The 22,608-nt window shown below is 43.0% G+C and overlaps 1 protein-coding gene across 6 annotated transcripts in view; it reads right to left on the bottom strand.

The window, feature by feature from the left end:
- The window catches only part of dmxl1 (Dmx like 1), a 240,997-nt gene that overhangs the window by 137,072 nt on the left and 81,317 nt on the right, over positions 1-22,608 (bottom strand). For all 6 annotated transcript variants that reach the window (XM_033017479.1, XM_033017480.1, XM_033017481.1 and 3 more), the window contains exons 8-15: positions 22,283-22,454; positions 21,954-22,122; positions 20,753-20,965; positions 18,745-18,929; positions 13,663-14,359; positions 12,569-12,690; positions 11,890-11,979; positions 1,639-1,762 (exon numbers count right to left, since the gene is read on the bottom strand). In XM_033017479.1, the coding sequence (XP_032873370.1) occupies positions 1,639-1,762; positions 11,890-11,979; positions 12,569-12,690; positions 13,663-14,359; positions 18,745-18,929; positions 20,753-20,965; positions 21,954-22,122; positions 22,283-22,454 (1,772 nt within the window). The remainder of the gene's footprint in view (positions 1-1,638; positions 1,763-11,889; positions 11,980-12,568; positions 12,691-13,662; positions 14,360-18,744; positions 18,930-20,752; positions 20,966-21,953; positions 22,123-22,282; positions 22,455-22,608) is intronic.

Genomic DNA, 22,608 nt, shown 5'->3' with positions numbered 1-22,608 from the left:
TGCCTGATTACAATGCCTTAGTTGTATCCAGTGCTCTCAGTAGTTTGTTAATGTCACAGTGAGTCAAGTAAATCAGTTAGACTGGTCTCCAAATGGCAGTTTGGATGATCGTTGACTTAGTATTTCAGACTAAAGATGGTTAAATTATTCCAGCTTTGTGTTTTGCACTCTCATATTAGGCCATCGTATTGTTGGCACTGGAGATGCTCATGAGGCATCCTCCTCCGAATATCTGTTAAACTATCCACCAGTATAGAATGATACCGCTGCACAAATCAATATCCTTGATAGCTTCCTCGATGTAAAGATGCGTTTTATTTGCCGTGGGCCTCCCACCACAATGGCATCGACAAAAGCATCTACAACAAGTAGATTGATAAGGATGTTAACTTTGTGTTCACCATTGTCTGTGGTTTCACCACGCTCTGCAGCTTCAGAGCAGTAGCCGTACCAAGCAGAGATGCATCCTGTCAGAATATTTTCTACAGAGAATTCCAGGGAATCACTGTGGGCATGCAGAATCCTATTACTACCTTATCACTACTAGTTTTCTCATCACCTCCCTCAGACCCAGTCAGACAATTTTGACTTTCAGGTCTCACGTTTGGTGGGGATCTTGACATTCTGCACTTACTATTATCTTTGTTTGCTACTCACAGGTACTTATTCCAACTACTGTTCAACAGAGATGATATCAATATATTCACTGAGAAAATATTGTCAGTACTAAGGAGGAAATTTACTTATCAATGTTTGACCTGGGCCCATTAGAATTTAAGGATCATGAGTCCACAGTAAGTGCAACAGATGATACTTTCAATTCCATGGTGTTGGAAAGCAAAGTAATAAAAAACACAGTAAACAAAGAAAAATCACACATATCATCAAAATTTATTATGGTTTCAAAAGCACCTCTAAGGCAAAAATATAACAAAAACAGAAAATGCTGGAAATACTCAGCCTGTTGCTTGTTACTTTATTTTCCATTCCTCTCCGTTATATTTGTTTGTGGCCTCCTACACTGTTCCACCAAGGACCAACATATGTATGAGGAGCAGCACATCTACTGAGTGGGGAAGTTGCAGTTTTGGGGAGTCAAAATCAAATTCAATAATTTCCCCCAATTCAATTTTTTATCAGAACTGACCAATTGTGTTGAAACTGTATCCATCTTTAATATTAATTGATGTTTTACTCTCCACCTGATGTGCTGGGATTTCTCAGAATTCTCTTTTTGTATAAATTTTTTGCAATTGTTCTGACCTGCATTTCACAGCTTTGCCAAGTATTTCTATTTCCTCTCTCTTTAACTTCTCTCCAATATGTATTAACTAGATGACTTCCTAAACATTGGGATCATATCGGCAACCTTGGCTACACTCCATCAGAGATAGTCACTAGCTATTCTATACCACTCCCAACCTATCTGCAACTTAATTCTAGCTCGAGTTCTCATTTTATTCAGTTCTCATGGTCTTTGTCTTGAAACATTAAAAATATTTTCTGTTTCCATAAATATTGCGTAACATGCTGAATGTTTCCATTATTTGGGGGTTTTGTTCAGATTTCCAGCATATTCAGGTTTGAGATTTCCCCCCAAAAATATGTAAACAGATAACACTAAACAAGACTTTATACCTGTTTCCTGCCGTGGACTTGTTTTGTTTGTTCCGCTCTTTTCATTTTTCTGCCTTTTCATGGATTGATTAACTAATATAAAATCCTCTTTAAAGACATGAAGCAATTGTGTTTCTTTCCCGTACTAAAATAAAGCCAGAGTCAAATAATTATCAAATAAAACTGGTAAATACTTCATACATGGGTCAAAAAAACTTAAAAAGAAAAATGACAAAGGGAGCATCAAAGAAAACTGCAGCACACAAGATTGAAAAGGGTAAAAATGGCATGAAAGGCAAAATTAGAATATGGTCACAACTGATTTCAAATAAAAACACAGGAAGAGGGACACCGAAAAAACATGGAAAAACCTGCTAAGGATGACGGAAGAAAGATATGATAGATAGCGAAGAGAGAGAAATAAATAAAAAGGAAATTAAAACATTTAAATGGCATGGAAAAACTTATAACGATCCCATATCATAAGAGACAATGTTTCGGAAAGACTAATCAAACTAAAGATAGATAAATTACCAGGATCCAATGGTCAACAATTAAGGCTTTTAAAGTAAATGGCTGGAGAGCTAGCAGAACCATTGGTTAAAGTTGACAACATTCAGAGTTCTGGGAGGGTATTAGCCAAATGGAAATTTCTTGTTGAAAAGGAGAGGGAAAACAAAAGGCTCTACACTTGTTCATTTAACATCGGTTGCTGGGAAGATGATAAGAGTCTAAAATATAAAAACAAGACGCGATTTTATGAAAGGAAAGAGTGTGAGGGAAGTTGATTACAATTGGAATGACAATCAGAATAAATGGGCGTTTCCCAGACTGGAAAAGTAAATAGTAGAATACTTTCAAAGATCAGTCTTTAGCACTCAATTATTGACTGAATATACTAAAAGCTTGTGGTGCTGATGACATGAAAATAGGCAGAAGAGCATGCTGCCATGAGGCCATTTAAAACCTGTATTAATACAATGATGTTGTGCAAATCGTCAAAAAACTTGGGAAATCCCATTTATTGTGTGAAAGTCAAGGCAAGGCAAGTTTATTTGTATAGCACCTTTCAACAACAAGGTAATTCAAAGTGCTTTACATAAAACATTTAAAGCATTTGAAAGAAACACATATAAAATGACATTTAGATGTAAAACGATTATTAGATTATTCAGATAAAATAATGACAAAATTAAAAGCAATCAAATAAAATATTTAAAATAGAATAAAACCAGGAATAGAAGTTACAGTGCAGTATAGGTAATTAATAAATTGTATTGTTTACTGAAAGGCAGTGGCAAACAGAAATGTCTTCAGTCTAGATTTAAAAGAGCTGAGAGTTGCAGCAGACCTGCAGTTTATATATCCAAGGTTATATATTGCAGTAAGAGGAATTAAAAGACACATTTGAAATTATATGGACTCTTTAATGTATACAGTCATAGGGTGAAACAGCATGGGAACAGGTTCACCATGTCCATGTCAACAAGCTTTAAGTTCATCTACATCAGGGGTCGGCAACCTACGGCCCTCGGGTCGATTGCGGCCCGTAACCTGAAATTATCCGGCCTGCAGGCATATTTCCCCCCCCGTAATCATCCGGCCCGCAGCCGTCCGTCATCGCCGGTACCTCCCGGGCCCGAGGCCGCGGCACCCAGGCGCGATGATGCAAGGGAGCCTGCGCTGGCGGCCGCAATGGCAGAGCCGCCGAGCTCCGGCTATACCGCATCCTGCCGCGCACCTTCTGTGTCTGGGCTTCACTGTCAGGATCGGGGTTGCCAATAGGCCGGGGACAAGTGAGTATGAGTATTTGAGCCACCGCCTTCAGGACAGAGCCAAGGCAATGGTCCGTAGGTGCGTCATGTTCGTGAGCGCCCGTAACTAGGGGCCAGTGCTCCGGGTGGCGTCCTCGAAGGGCAGGAGATAAGGATGTGGACCGCCATCTGCTCACAGACATGCATCCTGGCCCCTATGCAGAACAAGGTTGCCGACCCCTGATCTACATCAATCCCATTTGCCCATAGTAGGACTGCACGCTGAAGGGTCCTGATCTGAAAGGTTTCCTGTCCATTCCCTCGCAAGTTGCTGCCTCACCCACTGAGTTACCCTAGAACTGTTTTTCTCAAGATTCTAGTATCTGCAGTCCCATATGTCTCCAACTATGTTGTACTCATTTAGGTGGGTATGTGCCTCTTAACCTAACAATTATAACCATATAATATAACCATATAATAATTACAGCACAGAAACAGGCCAACTCGGCCCTTCTAGTCCGTGCCGAACACTTATTCTCCGCTAGTCCCATCTACCTGCACTCAGACCATAACCCTCCATTCCTTTCCCGTCCATATACCTATCCAATTTATTTTTAAATGATAAAATCGAACCTGCCTCCACCACTTCCACTGGAAGCTCATTCCACACAGCTACCACTCTCTGAGTAAAGAAGTTCCCCCTCATGATACCCCTAAACTTCTGTCCCTTAATTCTCAAGTCATGTCTTCTTGTTTGAATCTTCCCTACTCTCAATGGGAAACGCTTATCCACGTCAACTCTGTCTATCCCTCTCATCATTTTAAAGACCTCTATCAAGTCCCCCCTTAACCTTCTGCGCTTCAAAGAATAAAGCCCTAACTTGTTCAACCTTTCTCTGTAACTTAGTTGCTGAAACCCAGGCAACATTCTAGTAAATCTCCTATGTACTCTCTCTATTTTGTTGACATCCTTCCTATAATTAGGCGACCAAAATTGTACATCATACTCCAGAATTGGCCTCACCAATGCCTTGTACAATTTTAACATTACATCCCAACTTCTATACTCAATGCTCTGATTTATAAAGGCCAGCACACCAAAAGCTTTCTTTACCCCCCTATCTACATGAGATTCCACCTTCAGGGAACTGTGCACAGTTATTCCTAGATCCCTCTGTTCAACTGCATTCCTCAATTCACTACCATTTACCATGTATGTCCTATTTTGATTTGTCCTGCCAAGATGTAGCACCTCACACTTATCAGCATTAAACTCCATCTGCCATCTTTCAGCCCACTCTTCCAAATGGCCTAAATCTCTCTGTAGACTTTGAAAATCTACTTCATTATCCACAACACCACCTATCTGAGTATCATCTGCATACTTACTAATCCAATTTACCACACCATCATCCAGATCATTGATGTACATGACAAACACTTTTTGGCGGCGCTGGTGAACGGCTGCGGCTCGCCTGCAGTCCGTTTGTCTTTACTTTTTTGTGTTGTTTTTTTTCGTTTTGTCTAGTTAAGTTTTTGGTTTTTAGGTTGTGTTTATGTGGGGGGGGGGAGGGTGGGGGGTTGAAACGGGGCTTGCTGTCTCTCCCTTTGGGGGAATGCGACTTTTTTGTCGTATCTCCCTTCTCTGCCTCCGTCTGCGCTGAGGCCTAATGGCGGAGCTGGCGACCTCGAGACTCCGGAGGCAGAGCCAGTCAGGACTCATCCTGGGCTCGCTCCCGTGAGGGCGGTCCAGCTCGGGGCTGGAACGGCGCTCCCGTGAGGGGCTGTGACGCTCCCGTGAGGGCGGCCTGGTGCGGGGCTGAGACTCTCCCGTGGGGGGCTGTGGCGCTCCCGTCGGAGCGGCCCAGCTCGATGGGTGGAATGGCGCTCCCGTCGGAGCGGCCCAGCTCGAGGGTGGAATGGCGCTCCCGTCGGAGCGGCCCAGCTCGAGGGTGGAATGGCGCTCCCGTCGGAGCGGCTCAGCTCGAGGGAGGAACGGCACTCCCGTCGGAGCGGCCCAGCTCGAGGGAGGAACGGCACTCATGTGAGGGCGATCCGGCTCGGGGCTGGAACGGTGCTCGGGTGGCTGGGACGGCGTTCTGGCGGCGGTGACCCGAGTCCTGGGTTCAGCAGCAGCTGCGTCCGCTGGACTGGAGGGCGGCAGCTTCGACCACCCCGGGCCGCGGTGTTTGAGCCGGCCCGTTTGCGGGGTTCGGTGAGCCGCGGGACTGTTTGTGCCATCGCCCGGTGGGGTATCGCCTCAGCGCAGAGGGAGAAGAGGAGTGAAGAGACTGCAGCCCTAAGATTTTTGCCTCCACCACAGTGAGGAGGTGCTTGGAGGATACACTGTGGTGGATGTTAATTTGTGTTTAGTGTTGTTTATTATTGTATGATTGTATGTATGACTGCAGGCATGAAATTTCGTTCAGACCGTAAGGTCTGAATGACAATAAAGGAATTCAATTCAATTCAATTCAATTCAATTCAATTCAAAACAACAGTGGACCCAACACAGATCCCTGTGGCACCCCACTAGTCACCGGCCTCCAACCTGACAAACCGCCATCCACCCTTACTCTCTGGCATCTCCCATTCAGCCACTGTTGAATCCATCTTGCTACTCCACCATTAATACCCAACAAGTGAACCTTCTTAACCAACCTTCCATGAGGAACCTTGTCAAAGGCCTTACTGAAGTCCATATAGACAACATCCACTGCTTTACCCTCAACAATTTCCCGAGTAACCTGTACAGAAAGGATGGGTTGCACTTGAACCCGAGGGGGACCAATATCCTGGCGGGGAAATTCGCAAAGGCTACTGGGGAGACTTTAATCTAGAACGGTTGGGGCGAGGGACTGAAATAGAGAAAGCTAGTAGACAGAATGGGAGGCAGGAAGCAGAAAAGGGAAGCACTCGGGCACAAGAGGAGAAAGAAAAAAAAGGAAATAAACAGAGAATAAGAGGTGGGGGGTTTCTTAAATGTGCATATTTTAATGCTAGGAGCATTGTAAGAAAGGCGGATGAGCTTAGAGTCTGGATAGACACCTGGAAGTATGATGTTGTGGCGATCAGTGAAACATGGTTGCAGAAGGGCTGTGATTGGAAACTAAATATTCCAGGATTTCGTTGCTTCAGGTGTGATAGAATTGGAGGGGCAAGAGGTGGAGGTGTTGCATTACTAGTCAGGGAAGATATTACAGCAGTGCTTTGGCAGGATAGATTGGAGGGCTCATCTAGGGAGGCTATTTGGGTGGAACTGAGAAGTGGGAAAGGTGTAGCAACACTTATAGGGGTGTATTATGGACCGCCAAATGGGGATCGGGAATTGGAAGAGCAAATATGTAAGGAGATAGCAGATATTTGTAGTAAGCACAAAGTACTGATTGTGGGAGATTTCAACTTTCCACACATAGACTGGGAAACACATTCGGTAAATGGGCTGGATGGTTTGGAGTTTGTAAAATGTGTGCAGGATAGTTTTTTGCAGCAATACATAGAGGTACCTACTAGAGGAGGGGCCGTGTTGGACCTCCTGTTAGGAAATGAGACGGGACAGGTGGCGGAGGTATGCGTTGGGGAGCACTTCGGGTCCAGTGATCACAATACCATTAGTTTCAATATAATTATGGAGAGGGTCAGAACTGGACCTAGGGTTGAGATTTTTGATTGGAGAAAGGCTAACTTTGATGAGATGCGAAATGATTTAAAAGGAGTGAACTGGGACATTTTGTTTTATGGGAAGGATGTAGAAGAGAAATGGAGGACATTTAAAGGGGAAATTTTAAGAGTACAGAATCTTTATGTTCCTGTTCGGTTGAAAGGAAAGTAAAAAGTGGAAAGAGCCCTGGTTTTCAAGGAAAATTGGACATCTTGTTTGGAAAAAGAGGGAGATCTACAATAATTATAGGCAGCATAAAGTAAATGACGTGCTTGAGGAGTATAAGGAATGTAAAAAGAATCTTAAGAAAGAAATTAGAAAAGCTAAAAGAAGACATGAGGTTGCTTTGGCAAGTAAGGTGAAAGTAAATCCAAAGGGTTTCTACAGCTATATTAATAGCAAAAGGATAACGAGGGACAAAATTGGTCCATTGGAGAGATGGAGTGGACAGCTATCTGCAGAGCCAAAAGAGATGGCGGAGATATTGAACAATTTCTTTTCTTCGGTATTCACCAAGGAGAAGGATATTGAATTATGTGAGGTAAGGGAAACTAGTAGAGTAGCTATGGATACTATGAGTTTCAAAGTAAAAGAAGTACTGACACTTTTGAAAAATATAAAAGTGGATAAGTCTCCAGGTCCTGACAGGATATTCCCTAGGACATTGAGGTAAGTTAGTGTAGAAATAGCCGGGGCTATGACAGAAATATTTCAAATGTCATTAGAAACGGGAATAGTCCCCGAGGATTGGCGTACTGCGCATGTTGTTCCATTGTTTAAAAAGGGTTCTAAGAGTAAACCTAGCAATTATAGGCCTGTTAGTTTGACTTCAGTGGTGGGCAAATTAATGGAAAAGATACTTAGAGATAATATATATAAGCATCTGGATAAACAGGGTCTGATTAGGAACAGTCAGCATGGATTTTTGCCTGGAAGGTCATGTTTGACTAATCTTCTTGAATTTTTTGAAGAGGTTACTAGGGAAATTGACGAGGGTAAAGCAGTGGATGTTGTCTATATGGAGTTTAGTAAGGCCTTTGACAAGGTTCCTCATGGAAGGTTGGTTAAGAAGGTTCAACTGTTGGGTATAAATGCAGGAGTAGCAAGATGGATTGAACAGTGGCTGAATGGGAGAAGCCAGAGGGTAATGGTGGATGGTTGTTTGTCGGGTTGGAGGCAGGTGACTAGTGGAGTGCCTCAGGGATCGGTGTTGGGTCCTTTGTTGTTTGTCATGTACATCAATGATCTGGATGAAGGTGTGGTAAATTGGATTAGTAAGTATGCAGATGATACCAAGATAGGGGGTGTTGTGGATAATGAAGAGGATTTCCAAAGTCTACAGAGTGATTTAGGCCATTTGGAAGAATGGGCTGAAAGATGGCAGATGGAGTTTAATGCTGATAAATGTGAGGTGCTACACCTTGGCAGGACAAATCAAAATAGGAGGTACATGGTAAATGGTAGGGAATTGAAGAATACAGTTGAACAGAGGGATCTGGGAATAACCGTGCATAGTTCCTTGAAGGTGGAATCTCATATAGATAGGGTGGTAAAGAAAGTTTTTGGTATCCTAGCCTTTATAAATCAGAGCATTGAGTATAGAAGCTGGGATGTAATGTTAAAATTGTACAAGGCATTGGTGAGACCAAATCTGGAGTATGGTGTACAATTTTGGTCGCCCAATTATAGGAAGGATGTCAACAAAATAGAGAGAGTACATAGGAGATTTACTAGAATGTTGCCTGGGTTTCAACAACTAAGTTACAGAGAAAGGTTGAATAAGTTAGGTCTTTATTCTCTGGAGCGCAGAAGGTTAAGGGGGGACATGATAGAGGTCTTTAAAATGATGAGAGGGATAGACAGAGTTGATGTGGATCAGCTTTTCCCTTTGAGAAAAGGGAAGATTCAAACAAGCGGACATGACTTCAGAATTAAGGGACAGAAGTTTAGGGGTAACATGAGGGGGAACTTCTTTACTCAGAGAGTGGTAGCAGTGTGGAATGAGCTTCCAGTGGAAGTGGTGGAGGCAGGTTTGTTGGTATCATTTAAAAATAAATTGGATAGGCATATGGATGAGAAGGGAATGGAGGGTTATGGTATGAGTGCAGGCAGGTGGGACTAAGGGAAAAAAAGTTGTTTGGCACGGACTTGTAGGGCCGAGATGGCCTGTTTCCGTGCTGTAATTGTTATATGGTTATATGTTATATGGTTATAACCTCTTCAAAAAATTCAAGAAGATTAGTCAAACATGACCTTCCAGGCACAAATCCACGTTGACTGTTCCTAATCAGACCCTGTTTATCCAGATGCTTATATTGTATCCGATTCTGAATCACCTTTCGCAGATATTATCCACTTCGTATAAAATAAAACTTATTCATCGGATCCCCTTTAAAATTCATTCCTCTCTTCTTCAACTGTGCTCTCAGTTTTTGATGTGTTAACCATGAGAAAATAGATTCTATCTACACTATCTCTGCCTCATAATTTTATGTACCTCTAGCAGATTACCCCTCAGCCTCTTAACCTTCAGGAAAAACAACTCTTGCCAAACCAACAACATTGTCCTCCAATCCAAGCAACATCATGGTGCATCTCCTCTGCACTTTCTCCAGGGCAATTGCATCCTTGCTAAAGTGACAATCAGAACCACACACAATAGTTCAAGTGCAGTGCAAATAGTGTTTTGTAAAGTCTGCAAGTGAGTAGAGGATTGAGGTAGATAGGGAATGCGGAGTTTTAATGCATGAAGCAAAAAATGGTTAACATGCAACTGCAGCAATTAAGGTGGTAAATCATATTAGGTGATTTGCGAGTGGTTTGGTGTCTAGAAATTAAGAGGTCTTGTTACAATTATACAGGGTATTGGTACGGCCACAATTAGAGTACTGCGTACAATTTTACTCCCCTTATTTATCAAAGTACTGGACCAAGTGCGGACCCGTTGGGTCCCATTCCCCCAACGCAATATTCCACCAAACTGCGCATGCGCGGCTGACAGGCCCGCACTAACGGCAGAAATTAAGTTAAAGTTAATAACTTTGCATTCAATATTTCCATTACCTCACCAGCCCTCTTCCTACCCCTATGCTCCTCCATTCCTCCTCATCCCCAGCACTCCCTCCCCCTCCTCTTCACTCTCCCTCATATTTCCACTCTCCTCCTTCCCTACCCCACCTCTCCCTCCCTCTCCTTTCCACAACCCTGAGCCTCCCTCCCTCCATAACCCCTCTCCCCTCACTTCCACCCTCCTATCCCACTATCCCTCACTCCTCACCTCCCCCCCTATCCCCACCCCCCCAATCTCCCATCTCACCTCCCCCACTGCCCTCCTCTCCCTCTATCCCCAACTCACTACCCCCCCACTCCCCTCCACTCCCTCTATCCTCCCCCACACCTCCCTCTCCACCCCCTCCTCTTCCTCAATCCCCCCCCACTCTCCCTCCTCAACTCCCCAGGATCTCGAGGGTCCCGCTCCTCTCCCTCCCCGCGGGCCCGGAGCAGCAGCACCGCCGCCCCCAGACCAAGCCCCGGCCTCAGCACCCAGGCCCCGGATCGGCCACTCCCCGAACCCGGGCCCTGCCGTGTGGGTCCGGAGCAGCAGCGCCGCCGCCAGATCCAGCCCTAGCGCCCAGGCCCAGGGTCCCCGGCGTGGCCTCTCCCATCCCCGGACACACAGTGCGGTTACCGGGCCCATTGTGCACGCGTGGGGTTGACGGGCCTCCCCCAACTAAGCAGGCGCGCCCGGCAAGTGGGGGCAGTTTCAAGTTATTTTAAATTTTAAATGTCAATAACTTGTAAAATATAACATAAATCTGAATGAAACTTGTTGCTTTTACATCGCAGGACAATGGTGAGTAAGGTGGGCCAAAAATTGTAATGCTATCGTGTACCGTTTTGGCAGGGTTTTGGAATATCACGCACACACACGCATACAAACAAGATTAGATTTTTAGTAATATATATATATAGATATGCGAGTACTGTGGCAGTCCAGAGGAGATTTACTCAGTTGATTCCTGCCATGTCATGAATGGGTAAAAGAGTAAGACCTGCATTCTTTAAGGGCTTAGAAATTGAAGGGCACTCTTATTCAAACATACATGATCTCAAGTGGGAAGTGGCAAGATAGATGTTGAGATGTTTCCACAAATGGGAGTATGTCAAATGGGAAGACACAGTAACAAGATAAGGGAGCAGTCATTTAAAATAGATGCATATGAATTTTAAGGCACATTTGAAGAGCTGCAGTCATGTTTTCTCCCATGCCCTGGCAATATTAATCTCTCAACCAATAACTGAAACCAAATTGAGTTGGAATGAACTGGAGATGCTGGTTTAAACCAATGATAGACACAAAAATCTGGAGTAACTAAGTGGAACAGGCAGCATCTCTGGAGAGAAGGTATGGATGATGTTTTGGGTCGAGACCCTTCTTCAGAAACCAAATTACCTGGTTATGATCCCTTTGTTCTTTTACTAATTGTGGCTGATTCAGTACACAAATTGACTTCAATATAAACCAGTGACTGCACTTCAAAATGTACTTAATTTCCTGGAAGGCCTTTGGGAGGGTTCAAGAAGGAACTGCAGATGCTGGAATATCGAAGGTACACAAAAATGCTGGAGAAACTCAGCGGGTGCAGCAGCATCTATGGAGCGAAGGAAATAGGTAACATTTCGGGCCGAAACCCTTCTTCAGACTTTGGGAGTGTTCTTTGGGTTATAAATGCACTAACTGCAAGTTCTTAATAGATAGTTATTGCAGTACAATCTATGCATTCCATGTTCACAGATTAACATAAAATGATTGTGAAGAGTGTTATAGAAGTAGGAGGCAAGATATATTTGACTTACAAGTTCAGTGATAGCATCCAGTTCAATAATGCAGCCTGGTCTTGCTGTGGACTGTTGACTCACAATACTGAAAACCTCTCCAACAAGCCTCTGAAACAAAAAGTTAAAGCATATGAAATAATATTCAGGTATATTCTGTTCTCGACAATCTTCAGATTCAAAAGACAAATTTCAAGGACAGGCGAACACAGAATTATCTACCAGTTACCCAAATTTCCAGTATTTGTTTCTGATCTATATCCATCGTGTCCTTGAGACTCTTGAAAGGCGCCCATAAATAAAATGTATTATTATTATTATTATCGTGAGAAATGATATAAACTGCTTTATAAACAACATTAGAACATGCCATATTTATCCTAAATGGGGAAATTACTAATTTTACGGAAATTACGGAACTTGTTTATATATTTTTTCTCTCCCAAATGCTAGATTTAGTTGATGTCCTAAACAGAGGAATTCTAAGCAAATTTCTGCACACATTTGGTGCCCTTACACATTAATGAAACAACTGACTGATGGTATTAACAAATACAACCAATATCATGATTGTAATATTTTAACCACTGAAGAATGCTGCATACTGTAACCCATTTCTGCATTTAACTTTGGGTGTCGATAGCACAATCAAATTAGTATACTCAAGTAGTATTTTGAAAAAAAAAACACAATTACTTACAGAGATTTCTGGATTAGAAAGCTCACTCAAAAGCTTTTTAGCATCAATAACAGCTTGATATAATCGTAAGTTCCGTCCATCACTTGCCACAAAACATGCACTAGGAGAGTTGCAGTATGCACCTGAAATTAAAATAATAATTTCATCATCTGGCATTGGACAACTATAAAATTACTGAGTACGTCCCATTGCTAAGGTGCGTAGCAAGTTTGGCACAGATGGAGGGAAGGAAAAAGTGCACAGATTAGTGAAAAAAGGTTAAGACAATGAAAATCAACCAAAATTAGATGGAAATAATTTTTAGTTTTAGTCCGACGGATTTCTGGAACTATTCAAATAACAATCTGTTTTAACTTTGCACCAAAATAACCATGACATTAGAAATATAGGTTTGATTTAGAGTTATATTATAAAATCTTGATTCTATAAACTTTACTATATCTTGTCAGTGCGAATTGGATACATGAGATGTCTGCAAAATGAAGTAAAATTGAGCAAAACAGTGTTGGAGGAACTCAACAGGTCTACCAGCATCAGTGGAAGGAATGGACAGATGACATTTCATGGGACATTCCAGCACCCGCCGGGGGCTCCAACTTTGTGACATTTAGACCGGGAGCGGGGCCGTACATCGTCCCGCGCGGCCTAAAATGGCCGTGGGACTTATCATCCTGGGGCTTCGACATCGGGAGAGAAATGGAGAACAGGGGAGAGAGAAAAGACTTTGCCTTCCATCACAGTGGGTTCACTGTGATGGATGTTTTTGTAAATTGAATTGTGTGTATGTCTGTAGAATATTGTCTTTGTTTGTATGGCTGTGGAAACGGAGTTTCGTTTGAGCCTCACTGAGGTTCAAATGACATGTAATAAATATTGAATTTAGGGTTGGGCCACTTCCTTGACCAATTTGGTCTGAAGTATAGTCCCTGCCTGAAACATAGTCTATCCATTCCTCTACAGATACTGCCTGACCTCTGGGTTCCTCCAGCATGTTGTGTTGTGCTCACGATTCAAGCATTTGCATTTTCTCGTGTCACCATGAAGTATTATTGTTCTGCTTCAATGCATGTGTCTGAGAACTCAAAAACACCTACCTAGACAGTAGCTTGGGATTAGAGTTGGCAGCCAAGCCACATTTGAAAAGGCTGAAACATGCAGAGAATTGATCCTCGCCAACTCCGATACCCCTCCAGAATACGACAATGGCCCGACAGGATCAACTCGCCACAAAATTAGTTCACTATATATCGAATTAGAATCCTGGAAGGTAGCTGCTGTGGTATTTTCCCTCTGATTACTTGACAACGAACTGCTACATCGTAATGGGTCAAAGCTCCATCCATCATTGTAAAGGCACATGCCATCCGGTGTTCGTAGCGCATTGTGGTATGAAGTAGTTAAAAGTAATGGTAAAACTGAATGGCAAGCCAAGTCATTCAGATGAAAGCGATGGCCACAGTAACGAGACTTATGAGTTACACCAAGGACTGTTGAAAATACAGATTCTTCTGCAAAGCTGACTGCCCACTGATTCAAGGATCCGTCTGCGTGTTTTGAGATCATGAGCACATTAGGTGTGAAGATACTCAGTTTTAGATTCCCAGATGATTTATTATGGCCAGCAGAAATTAACATGCCAGATGAGGAATGAGTCAGACCATGTGGCTTCTGTTTCCCTTGTTGAATAGCCATATCTACATTTTTTGTGCAGGCATACATAACTATGCTCTTGCTGAGAGAGTTTGCATCACCAGTCGGAAATGCAACAGGAATCCGAGAGGCAAATGAAATCTAGAAAAAAAACACACATTTTAAATTTATTTTCATGGTCGTTGTTGAGAATTGTTATTCAAGCCACTTACACTGAGTAACAGTCTGCTATAAAGAAACTAAAGCTGGAATATTTCAAGTGTGCTAAAGAAAAATACCATTTCATTTTCAGATTTCATTTAAATTCATCTTTTTAGCACAAGCAAGACATATCATAGTGAATTTTTCTTTCAGTGATTTTCAGATATTCAAACTGTAACAAAATCTTAGGAAGTTTAGCTGTTCCTTCTATATGTAATTGTACCAAAGATTAATGAAAATAGTATCGCTAAAAAGCTGCAAAATATTCCCAAGCTACTTTAAGATTTAAAACAACAACATTCAGATGACCCAGCAGGCTCTGGAAATAGGTGATACCGGACGGGCAGATTTTACAAACTATCGGATGGTAATTAATACTTGTAGATCACTGTTAAACAAAAATGTTACATAGTATTATAATACATTTTCTGGAACATAGCTGAATTTCAAGGGACCACAGCTACCAAGGAAATATATGAACCCGTGAATCAGAGGGATGTAAATGTTAATGTATATTATACCAAGACAAAAACGGAGCTGATATGTGGCTTTTCACATACCTTTTCTTTTCATGTTCTTTTTATAATGTTACTCCACATATTATGAAGCAGCAAATTCATTGAATTTGTTATTGAACTGAACTGAACTTTATTTATAGAGCACTTTAAAAACAACCACTGATGCAACAAAGTGCTGTACATGACTAATCATAAACATAAAACAAAACAATAAAAACATTAAAAGACAATAAAAACAATAAAAAACAATAGAAACACTAAAACAGGAGCAAAGTCTCATGCAGGGTCGAAAGCCAAGGAATAGAAAAGGGTTTTAAGATTAGTTTTGAAAATGGACAGTGAAGGGCCTGTCTAATGTGCAAAGGTAGAGTGTTCCATAATGTCGGAGCAGCAACAGAGAAGGCTCTATCCCCTCTGAGCTTCCGCTTAGACCTTGGTACCTCCAGGAGCAGCTAATCAGCTGACCTGAGGCACCAAGCAGGAGCGTAAGATGAAGCAGCTCAGAGGTAAGGCGGGGCGAGACCATTTAAAGATTTAAAAACAAATAAAAGAATCTTAAAATGAACTCTAAAGTACACAGGCAGCCAGTGGAGGGAGGCCAGAATAGGCGTTATGTGCTCCCTCTTACGTGTCCCAGTTAAAAGGCGAGCAGCAGCATTCTGAACCAACTGGAGACGTGCAAGGGAAGATTGGCTAACTCCAAAATAAAGTGCGTTACAGTAATCCAGCCGAGACGTGATGAAGGCATGGATTACTGTTTCAAAATGCTGTCGTTCAAGAATGGGCTTCACCTTTGCCAGCTGCCTTAAATGAAAGAAGCTGGACTTAACTACCGCGCCTATTTGACGATCTAATTTAAAATCACTGTCCATCTTAAAACCCAAGTTTAAAACTGTTGGCTTCACATACAGTGCCAAGGGACCCAAGTCAACAGGGGGAGGTTCACGGGAGCCATTGGGACCAAACACTATCACTTCTGTTTTCTTTTCATTAAAATTTAAAAAGTTTAGGGCATTCCAGGATTTAATGTCATCAAGACATAACAGAAGTGGTTTGACTGAGAAAGCATCTTTCTTCTTCAGCGGCACATATATCTGACTATCAGCATAACAATGAAAAGAGATGCCATGCTTTCTAAGAATGGAACCCAGAGGAAGTAAGTACAGTGAGAAAAGCAGGGGCCTTAAAATTGAGCCCTGTGGAACCCCATATGACAGAGGAGCGGAGGAGGATTCAGAACCAGCAAGGCTTACACACATAAGGTACACAAAATTGCTGCGGAAACTCAGCGGGTGCAGCAGCATCTATGGAGCGAAGGAAATAGGCAACGTTTCGGGCCGAAACCCTTCTTCAGACTGATGGGGGGTGGGGGGGGGAAAGAAAGAAGGACAAGGGGAGGAGGAGGAGGAGCCCGAGGGCGGGCGGATGGGAGGGTGGGAGGAGACAGCTAGAGGGTTAAGGAAGGGGAGGAGACAGCAAGGGCTAGCCAAATTGGGAGAATTCAATGTTAATGCCATAAGGACGCAAGGTCCCCAGACGGAATATGAGGTGCTGTTCCTCCAATTTCCGCTGTTGCTCACTCTGGCAATGGAGGAGACCCAGGACAGAGAGGTCGGATTGGGAATGGGAGGGGGAGTTGAAGTGCTGAGCCACCGGGAGGTCAGGTAGGTTATTTACATTACAAACCCACTGACTCACATGGCTATCTGGACTACACGTCTTCCCACCCTGCCCCCTGTAAAGACTCCATCCCCTACTCCCAATTCCTCCGCCTACGCCGCATCTGTTCCCAGGATGAGACATTTCATACCAGGGCATCGGAAATGTCCTCGTTCTTCAGGGAACGGGGATTCCCCTCCGCCACCATAGATGAGGCTCACACCAGGGTCTCATCCATACCCCGTAACACTGCTCTCTCTCCCCATCCCCGCACACGCAACAAGGGCAGAGTCCCTCTGGTCCTCACCTTTCACCCCACCAGCCGGCAAATACAACACATAATCCTCCGCCATTTCCGCCACCTCCAACGTGACCCCACCACTCGCCACATCTTCCCATCTCCCCCCATGTCTGCCTTCCGCAAAGACCGCTCCCTCCGCAACTCCCTCGTCAATTCTTCCCTTCCCTCCCGCACCACACCCTCCCCGGGCACTTTCCGTTGCAACCGCAAGAAATGCAACACCTGTCCCTTCACCTCCCCCCTCGACTCCATTCAAGGTCCCAAGCAGTCGTTCCAGGTGCGACAAAGGTTCACCTGTATCTCCTCCAACCTCATCTACTGCATCCGCTGCTCTAGATGTCAGCTGATTTACATCGGTGAGACCAAGCGTAGGTTGGGCGATCGTTTCGCCGAACACCTCCGCTCAGTCCGCAATAACCTACCTGACCTCCCGGTGGCTCAGCACTTCAACTCCCCCTCCCATTCCCAATCCGACCTCTCTGTCCTGGGTCTCCTCCATTGCCAGAGTGAGCAACAGCGGAAATTGGAGGAACAGCACCTCATATTCCGTCTGGGGACCTTGCGTCCTTATGGCATTAACATTGAATTCTCCCAATTTGGCTAGCCCTTGCTGTCTCCTCCCCTTCTTTAACCCTCTAGCTGTCTCCTCCCACCCTCCCATCCGCCCGCCCTCGGGCTCCTCCTCCTCCTCCCCTTTTCCTTCTTTTTTCCCCCCCCCACCCCCCATCAGTCTGAAGAAGGGTTTCGGCCCGAAACGTCGCCTATTTCCTTCGCTCCATAGATGCTGCTGCACCCGCTGAGTTTCCCCAGCAATTTTGTGTACCTTCGATATTCCAGCATCTGCAGTTCCCTTTTGAACACGGCTTACACACACAGTTCTGTCTGCCAGATAAGATCTGAACCATTCCAGGGCACTACCACAAATGCCCACTAGGTGCTGTAACCGAGATACTAAAATATCATGATCCACTGCATCAAAGGCAGCAGATAGGTCCAGCAGGACAAGAATCACATAATCACCAGAATCATTAGCTAGGAGGATGTCATTAAAGACCCTTAGCAATGCTGACTGTGCTATGCATAGTTTTAAACCCAGACTGGAAAACCTCCCGAATATTATGCTCGTCCAGGAAAAGTTTTAACTGAGCATAAACAACTTTCTCCAAGATTTTAGAGATAAAAGGCAACTTGGAGATGGGCCTAAAATTGGCCAATACAGTTTGATCCAGGCCAGGTTTCTTAAGCAGGGGTTGCACTACTGCATGTTTAAAACTTACGGGGACAACTCCAGAACACAGACTGCTGTTAATAATGGCAAGAACCGACTGCCCTATACTGGGGAAAACCTCTTTAAAAAGATGAGGAGGGACAGCATCACAAGGGGAACCTGATGGCTTAATATGGCTAACCACATCATCTAAAAGCGACAATGTCACAGGCACAAACTTATCAAATACCACCAAGCATGGGACAGAATCAGAGGGGTCAGAGGCAGGAGCGGAAATGAGAGCCCTTATGGTAACAACCTTATCAATGAAAAAGTGCAGGAAGTCATTGCACATTTCAGAGGATGCTTCCAAACAGACAGGCTGTGGGGCATTAAGAACAGAGTCAATGGTTTTAAATAACACACGTGGGTTGTGACGATTAGACACAATAATGTTTGACAGGTATTCTCTTTTGGCCTCTTTAACAGTGTTCTGGTAATGACGCCAGCAGTCCTTTAGGATTTGAAATGAAACCTGCAGCTTGTCCTTCTTCCACTTGTGTTCAGCTGAATCACTTACTAGAAACTGGATGTCTTGCTCATCAAATATGCAATATAAAGGAACAAAAGATGCCTTCACCTGCACTTGTCGAAACATCCCAGGTTGATATTCATCCAACCAGTCAACATGCCACACCAATAAAGAGCCATCCATAGGATGAATACTGAAGAGCATGTCTGCATTTTTGTTCCATTCAGCTAACAGCATGTCGATCTTATGATCTATCATCACATCTGAAGAAGTTTTTTCCCCAGCATCTTTGTCTGAAAGTACAAATTGCATAAATCTTTTAATACTCTGCAAAAAGACCAATAATGTGTCAAGACAGTTTCTCCTTATGAGAGGTTTTGTAATTTAAACACAGAAAAATTGGTTCGTAATATACATACATAAACTAAATGTGGGATTAAATGCCGTTCAGATAACAGTCTGTTCAATTGCAGGATCTAGCCAGTCTGCACAATTGCAGCATCTAACCGGTCTGCTCAATTGCAGCATCTAACCTCACACAGAAGAACTTTTGCATCTTACCAACTAATGCTGCGAAATTATAACCTTTGTGTTGAGCAAATAAAATAGTTGAATGATGGCAAAAGGCAGATCAACTAATGAGCCCATGACCAGCATGTGCAATCTAAACAACAAAAAAACATTTTCAATATGACAGGATTCTTCTTTCTGTTGAACACATAAACCAGAGAATTATTACAGGACAGTCATTCTGTTCATTGAGCCCTTGCTACTTTTGAAAGAGCAATACAGTAAGCACCCTTTCTCAGCTCTTTCCCTGTACCTCGGTCTTTCAATTCATTTATGAAAGCAAGTAACTAAAATTGTATTTTAAGCCCTGAAATTAGAAGAGAGAAAAGGGAAGAGCCAGTGTGACAGGCATTCTTGTCACTACAATGAGCTTTTCTGATGCAATGCATCACGAAGATAGACTGGATGGATGAAAGTGACAAGCTTGATGGACATGGGGAGCATTTACCAAACTCTGCAGGTTCAAGCAGCCAATAGTGCAGCTGTCATAGCAAGCTAACATGTATCTCTTCAAAATACTCTCGACAGCACATCTGTCGAGGTTTGTGACAATCCTCGTGGACATGCCAAATTTGCTCAGATGCCTACGGAAATGGATAAAACCCTTGCTCAGACTAATGGAATAGAGAAATATCTGGTAGAAAGAGATAAGGGGAAGGGGAGTGGCAAGAAATGGAAAGTGATACGTAGATCTTGGTGAAGATGGCAAGAGTCTGGCGATAGAGACAGTAATCAAGGCTGGAGGTATAGAAGATGAAAAGGTACAAATACTGAAATCTGATAAGAAATGGTGGGGAGTGAAATGTAGAACAGACAGAGATAATGGGCGGGGGGGGGGGGGGAAATGAAAGAACAATAAATGAGGACACAGGGGAGGGTGAGATAAGCAGATGGAGATAAGGGGGAGGAGAAATGAACGGCAATGGGAGCAGGAAGTGAAAAGAATGGTGCATGACAAGAAAGAGGGGCTGGGATAGGGGTTTAACCCGGGTAGTCAAGGTAGGCTGTGGGAATCAAAGGATTTATAGTAGAAGGTCGTCTTGCAAGAATCCCTCCTTTCCTGTTGTTTGCTTCCACTGTTTTAATTCCTCTTCCCATTCCCATACCAACCTGTCTGCCCTTGGCCTCCTCTACTGCCAGAGTGAGGCCACACTCAAATTGGAAGAACTGTACCTCATATTTCACTTGGGTAGCCTACAATCCAATGGCATGAACATTGAATTCTATGATGTCATGTTTTAATTGTAACAGTGGGTTTTCATCATTTTCAACATAATTGTTGAATGAAGTTCTGTAACATGGATATAGTTTGTTGGAGACAAACCTGAGAAATATCACAGACACAAAGCATTTTACATGGAACAGTACAGCACAAGAACAGGCCCGTCAGCCCACAATGTCTGTGCCAAACACGATGGCAATACCATCTCTTATCTACCTACACACAATCCATAACCCTCCATTGCCTGTATATCCAAAAATCACAGATTATGTAACAGCAGAAAATATGTGTGCACATTTCAATTAGCCAAAGTTAATTTAGTACCTTCATCAGATTGGTTCTCCATCTGTCCAAATTCCTCATTTCCAGACTCTGGAGACGGCTGCTCCAAACTTCTTCGCAACTGCTGCAAAAAGACTTCCATTGACAAGGTGAAATGCAGCTCCTTATTATTTAGCCAATGGACTACAAAGGGTCCATTAGTTTCTTCATTTTCACTTAAACTTAATGAAGTGATGGAAGGCAGGAGCGGAATGTCTATTTGAAAGTGAATTTAAAAACCTAAATTAATAAATTATGTTACATTTACATTTTGAACATTATCCACATTTATTAACATTTCAAATCACACATTTTAGAGAAAAATGGTAACTAGATAACTCTGTGCTGTTGAACAAAATATAACCAATGCTGTTTAGCAAAATAATTGCCAGCAGAGTTGCACGATGATTATGGTTTGGCAACCTCCCAAATCTTTTGTGGTACTTAGCTGCCAGTTCTTCTTGAATAGATAGGAGTATTATTAAACAATTTTGTTTCCAAATTGTACCAGGAGGTACAAGGACATATCAAAGTGGCAGGTTTCAAGATGCATTGAAAAGGGGAGGGGGGGGGGGGGGGGGGGGGGAGGGGTAGAGAGAGGCAGGGGAAAGAGCTAAACTTTCAAGTAAATAGTCGCGATGTCTAAAGTCAGTCAGGTAGAAGAGTGATTTTTATAGCAGAGGTTGCAGAGTCCAAAGTGTGGATAAGGATTTTGTGCAGCAGCTGAAGAGAGACAGAGGTGCCACTGAACAATATTACAGAAGTCAATACCATAGAAACATAGAAAATAGGTGCAGGAGTAGGCCATTCAGCCCTTCGAGCCACCACCGCCATTTAATACGATCATGGCTGATATCTGTGACCGAGTAGATGTGTGATTGTAATCGGATCTCAGAATTACATTTGCATATGCCAGGTTCAGCCTCAGACAATAAACAAGATAAGGTTATAGTTGGTAATTACTAATTAGGCTTGTGGGTGGCAACCATAAAACAGTAGCTTCCATGTGCAGTTAGGCAACATTTATGCTTGTTAATTGCTGGATATCGGGCACAAAGTGTGACAAAATTCAAACAGTTTTAGAGTTCATATAGCTGGCTGGGATCAATTAGTGTACCAATGTTCATCAATACACATTATGTGCCTTACATACCTAAGAATCTTTGAATAACTTCTTGACATAATGAATATATAACTTCCTTACCTGTTGCTGGATTAATACTGGCTGCTATATGAAAATGACAAAGTGAATTTGCATGTAGGGGCGCATTCCTATGGAGTTCATGTGCATCTAGTTGATTTGGTAAATACCCAGTATGTGCAACAAGGCCAGATGACCTCCTCCTGCCTATTCGAAATGGTCCAATATTCAACTATAAAAGAACAATACAAATCAATCCAAGATCCAAAAACTGTTCAACTGTTTTTATTTTCTCAATGCTTAACATTAGGAATAAGCAGGTTATATAAATGTTGTTTTCCTTTCAAATTATCTTGGTCATTATAACATTCCTCAGTTCAATTGCACTGTACCTTTTCCCGACTGGAAATATTTCTTTTGAGGTTGCTGCTTGCAGTAACAGATTCAGACCACTGGGTGTAGCCCTCACCAGAAAGCAAACTATCACTTGGTAGTAATGTCTCTGCCCATAACCGACAAACATTGTCCTTGCAGCAGGTCAGCAAGACATGACATGTGGAGCCCCTGCAATGAAAGATGCTGTTAAGGTCAAATTCCATTAATGATTGAGGTCATTTTATATCAAGCATTTAAAAGGGGGAAATCATACTATAATTGAACATGCTGCATATTACTTGGGATTAGTGGGATTAGTTATATTTTGGATCAATAAATGCCA

Source organism: Amblyraja radiata, chromosome 3 (genome assembly GCF_010909765.2).
Source record: "Amblyraja radiata isolate CabotCenter1 chromosome 3, sAmbRad1.1.pri, whole genome shotgun sequence".
Classification (NCBI taxonomy): domain Eukaryota; kingdom Metazoa; phylum Chordata; class Chondrichthyes; order Rajiformes; family Rajidae; genus Amblyraja; species Amblyraja radiata.
This window is presented reverse-complemented; position numbering and strand designations above follow the sequence as displayed.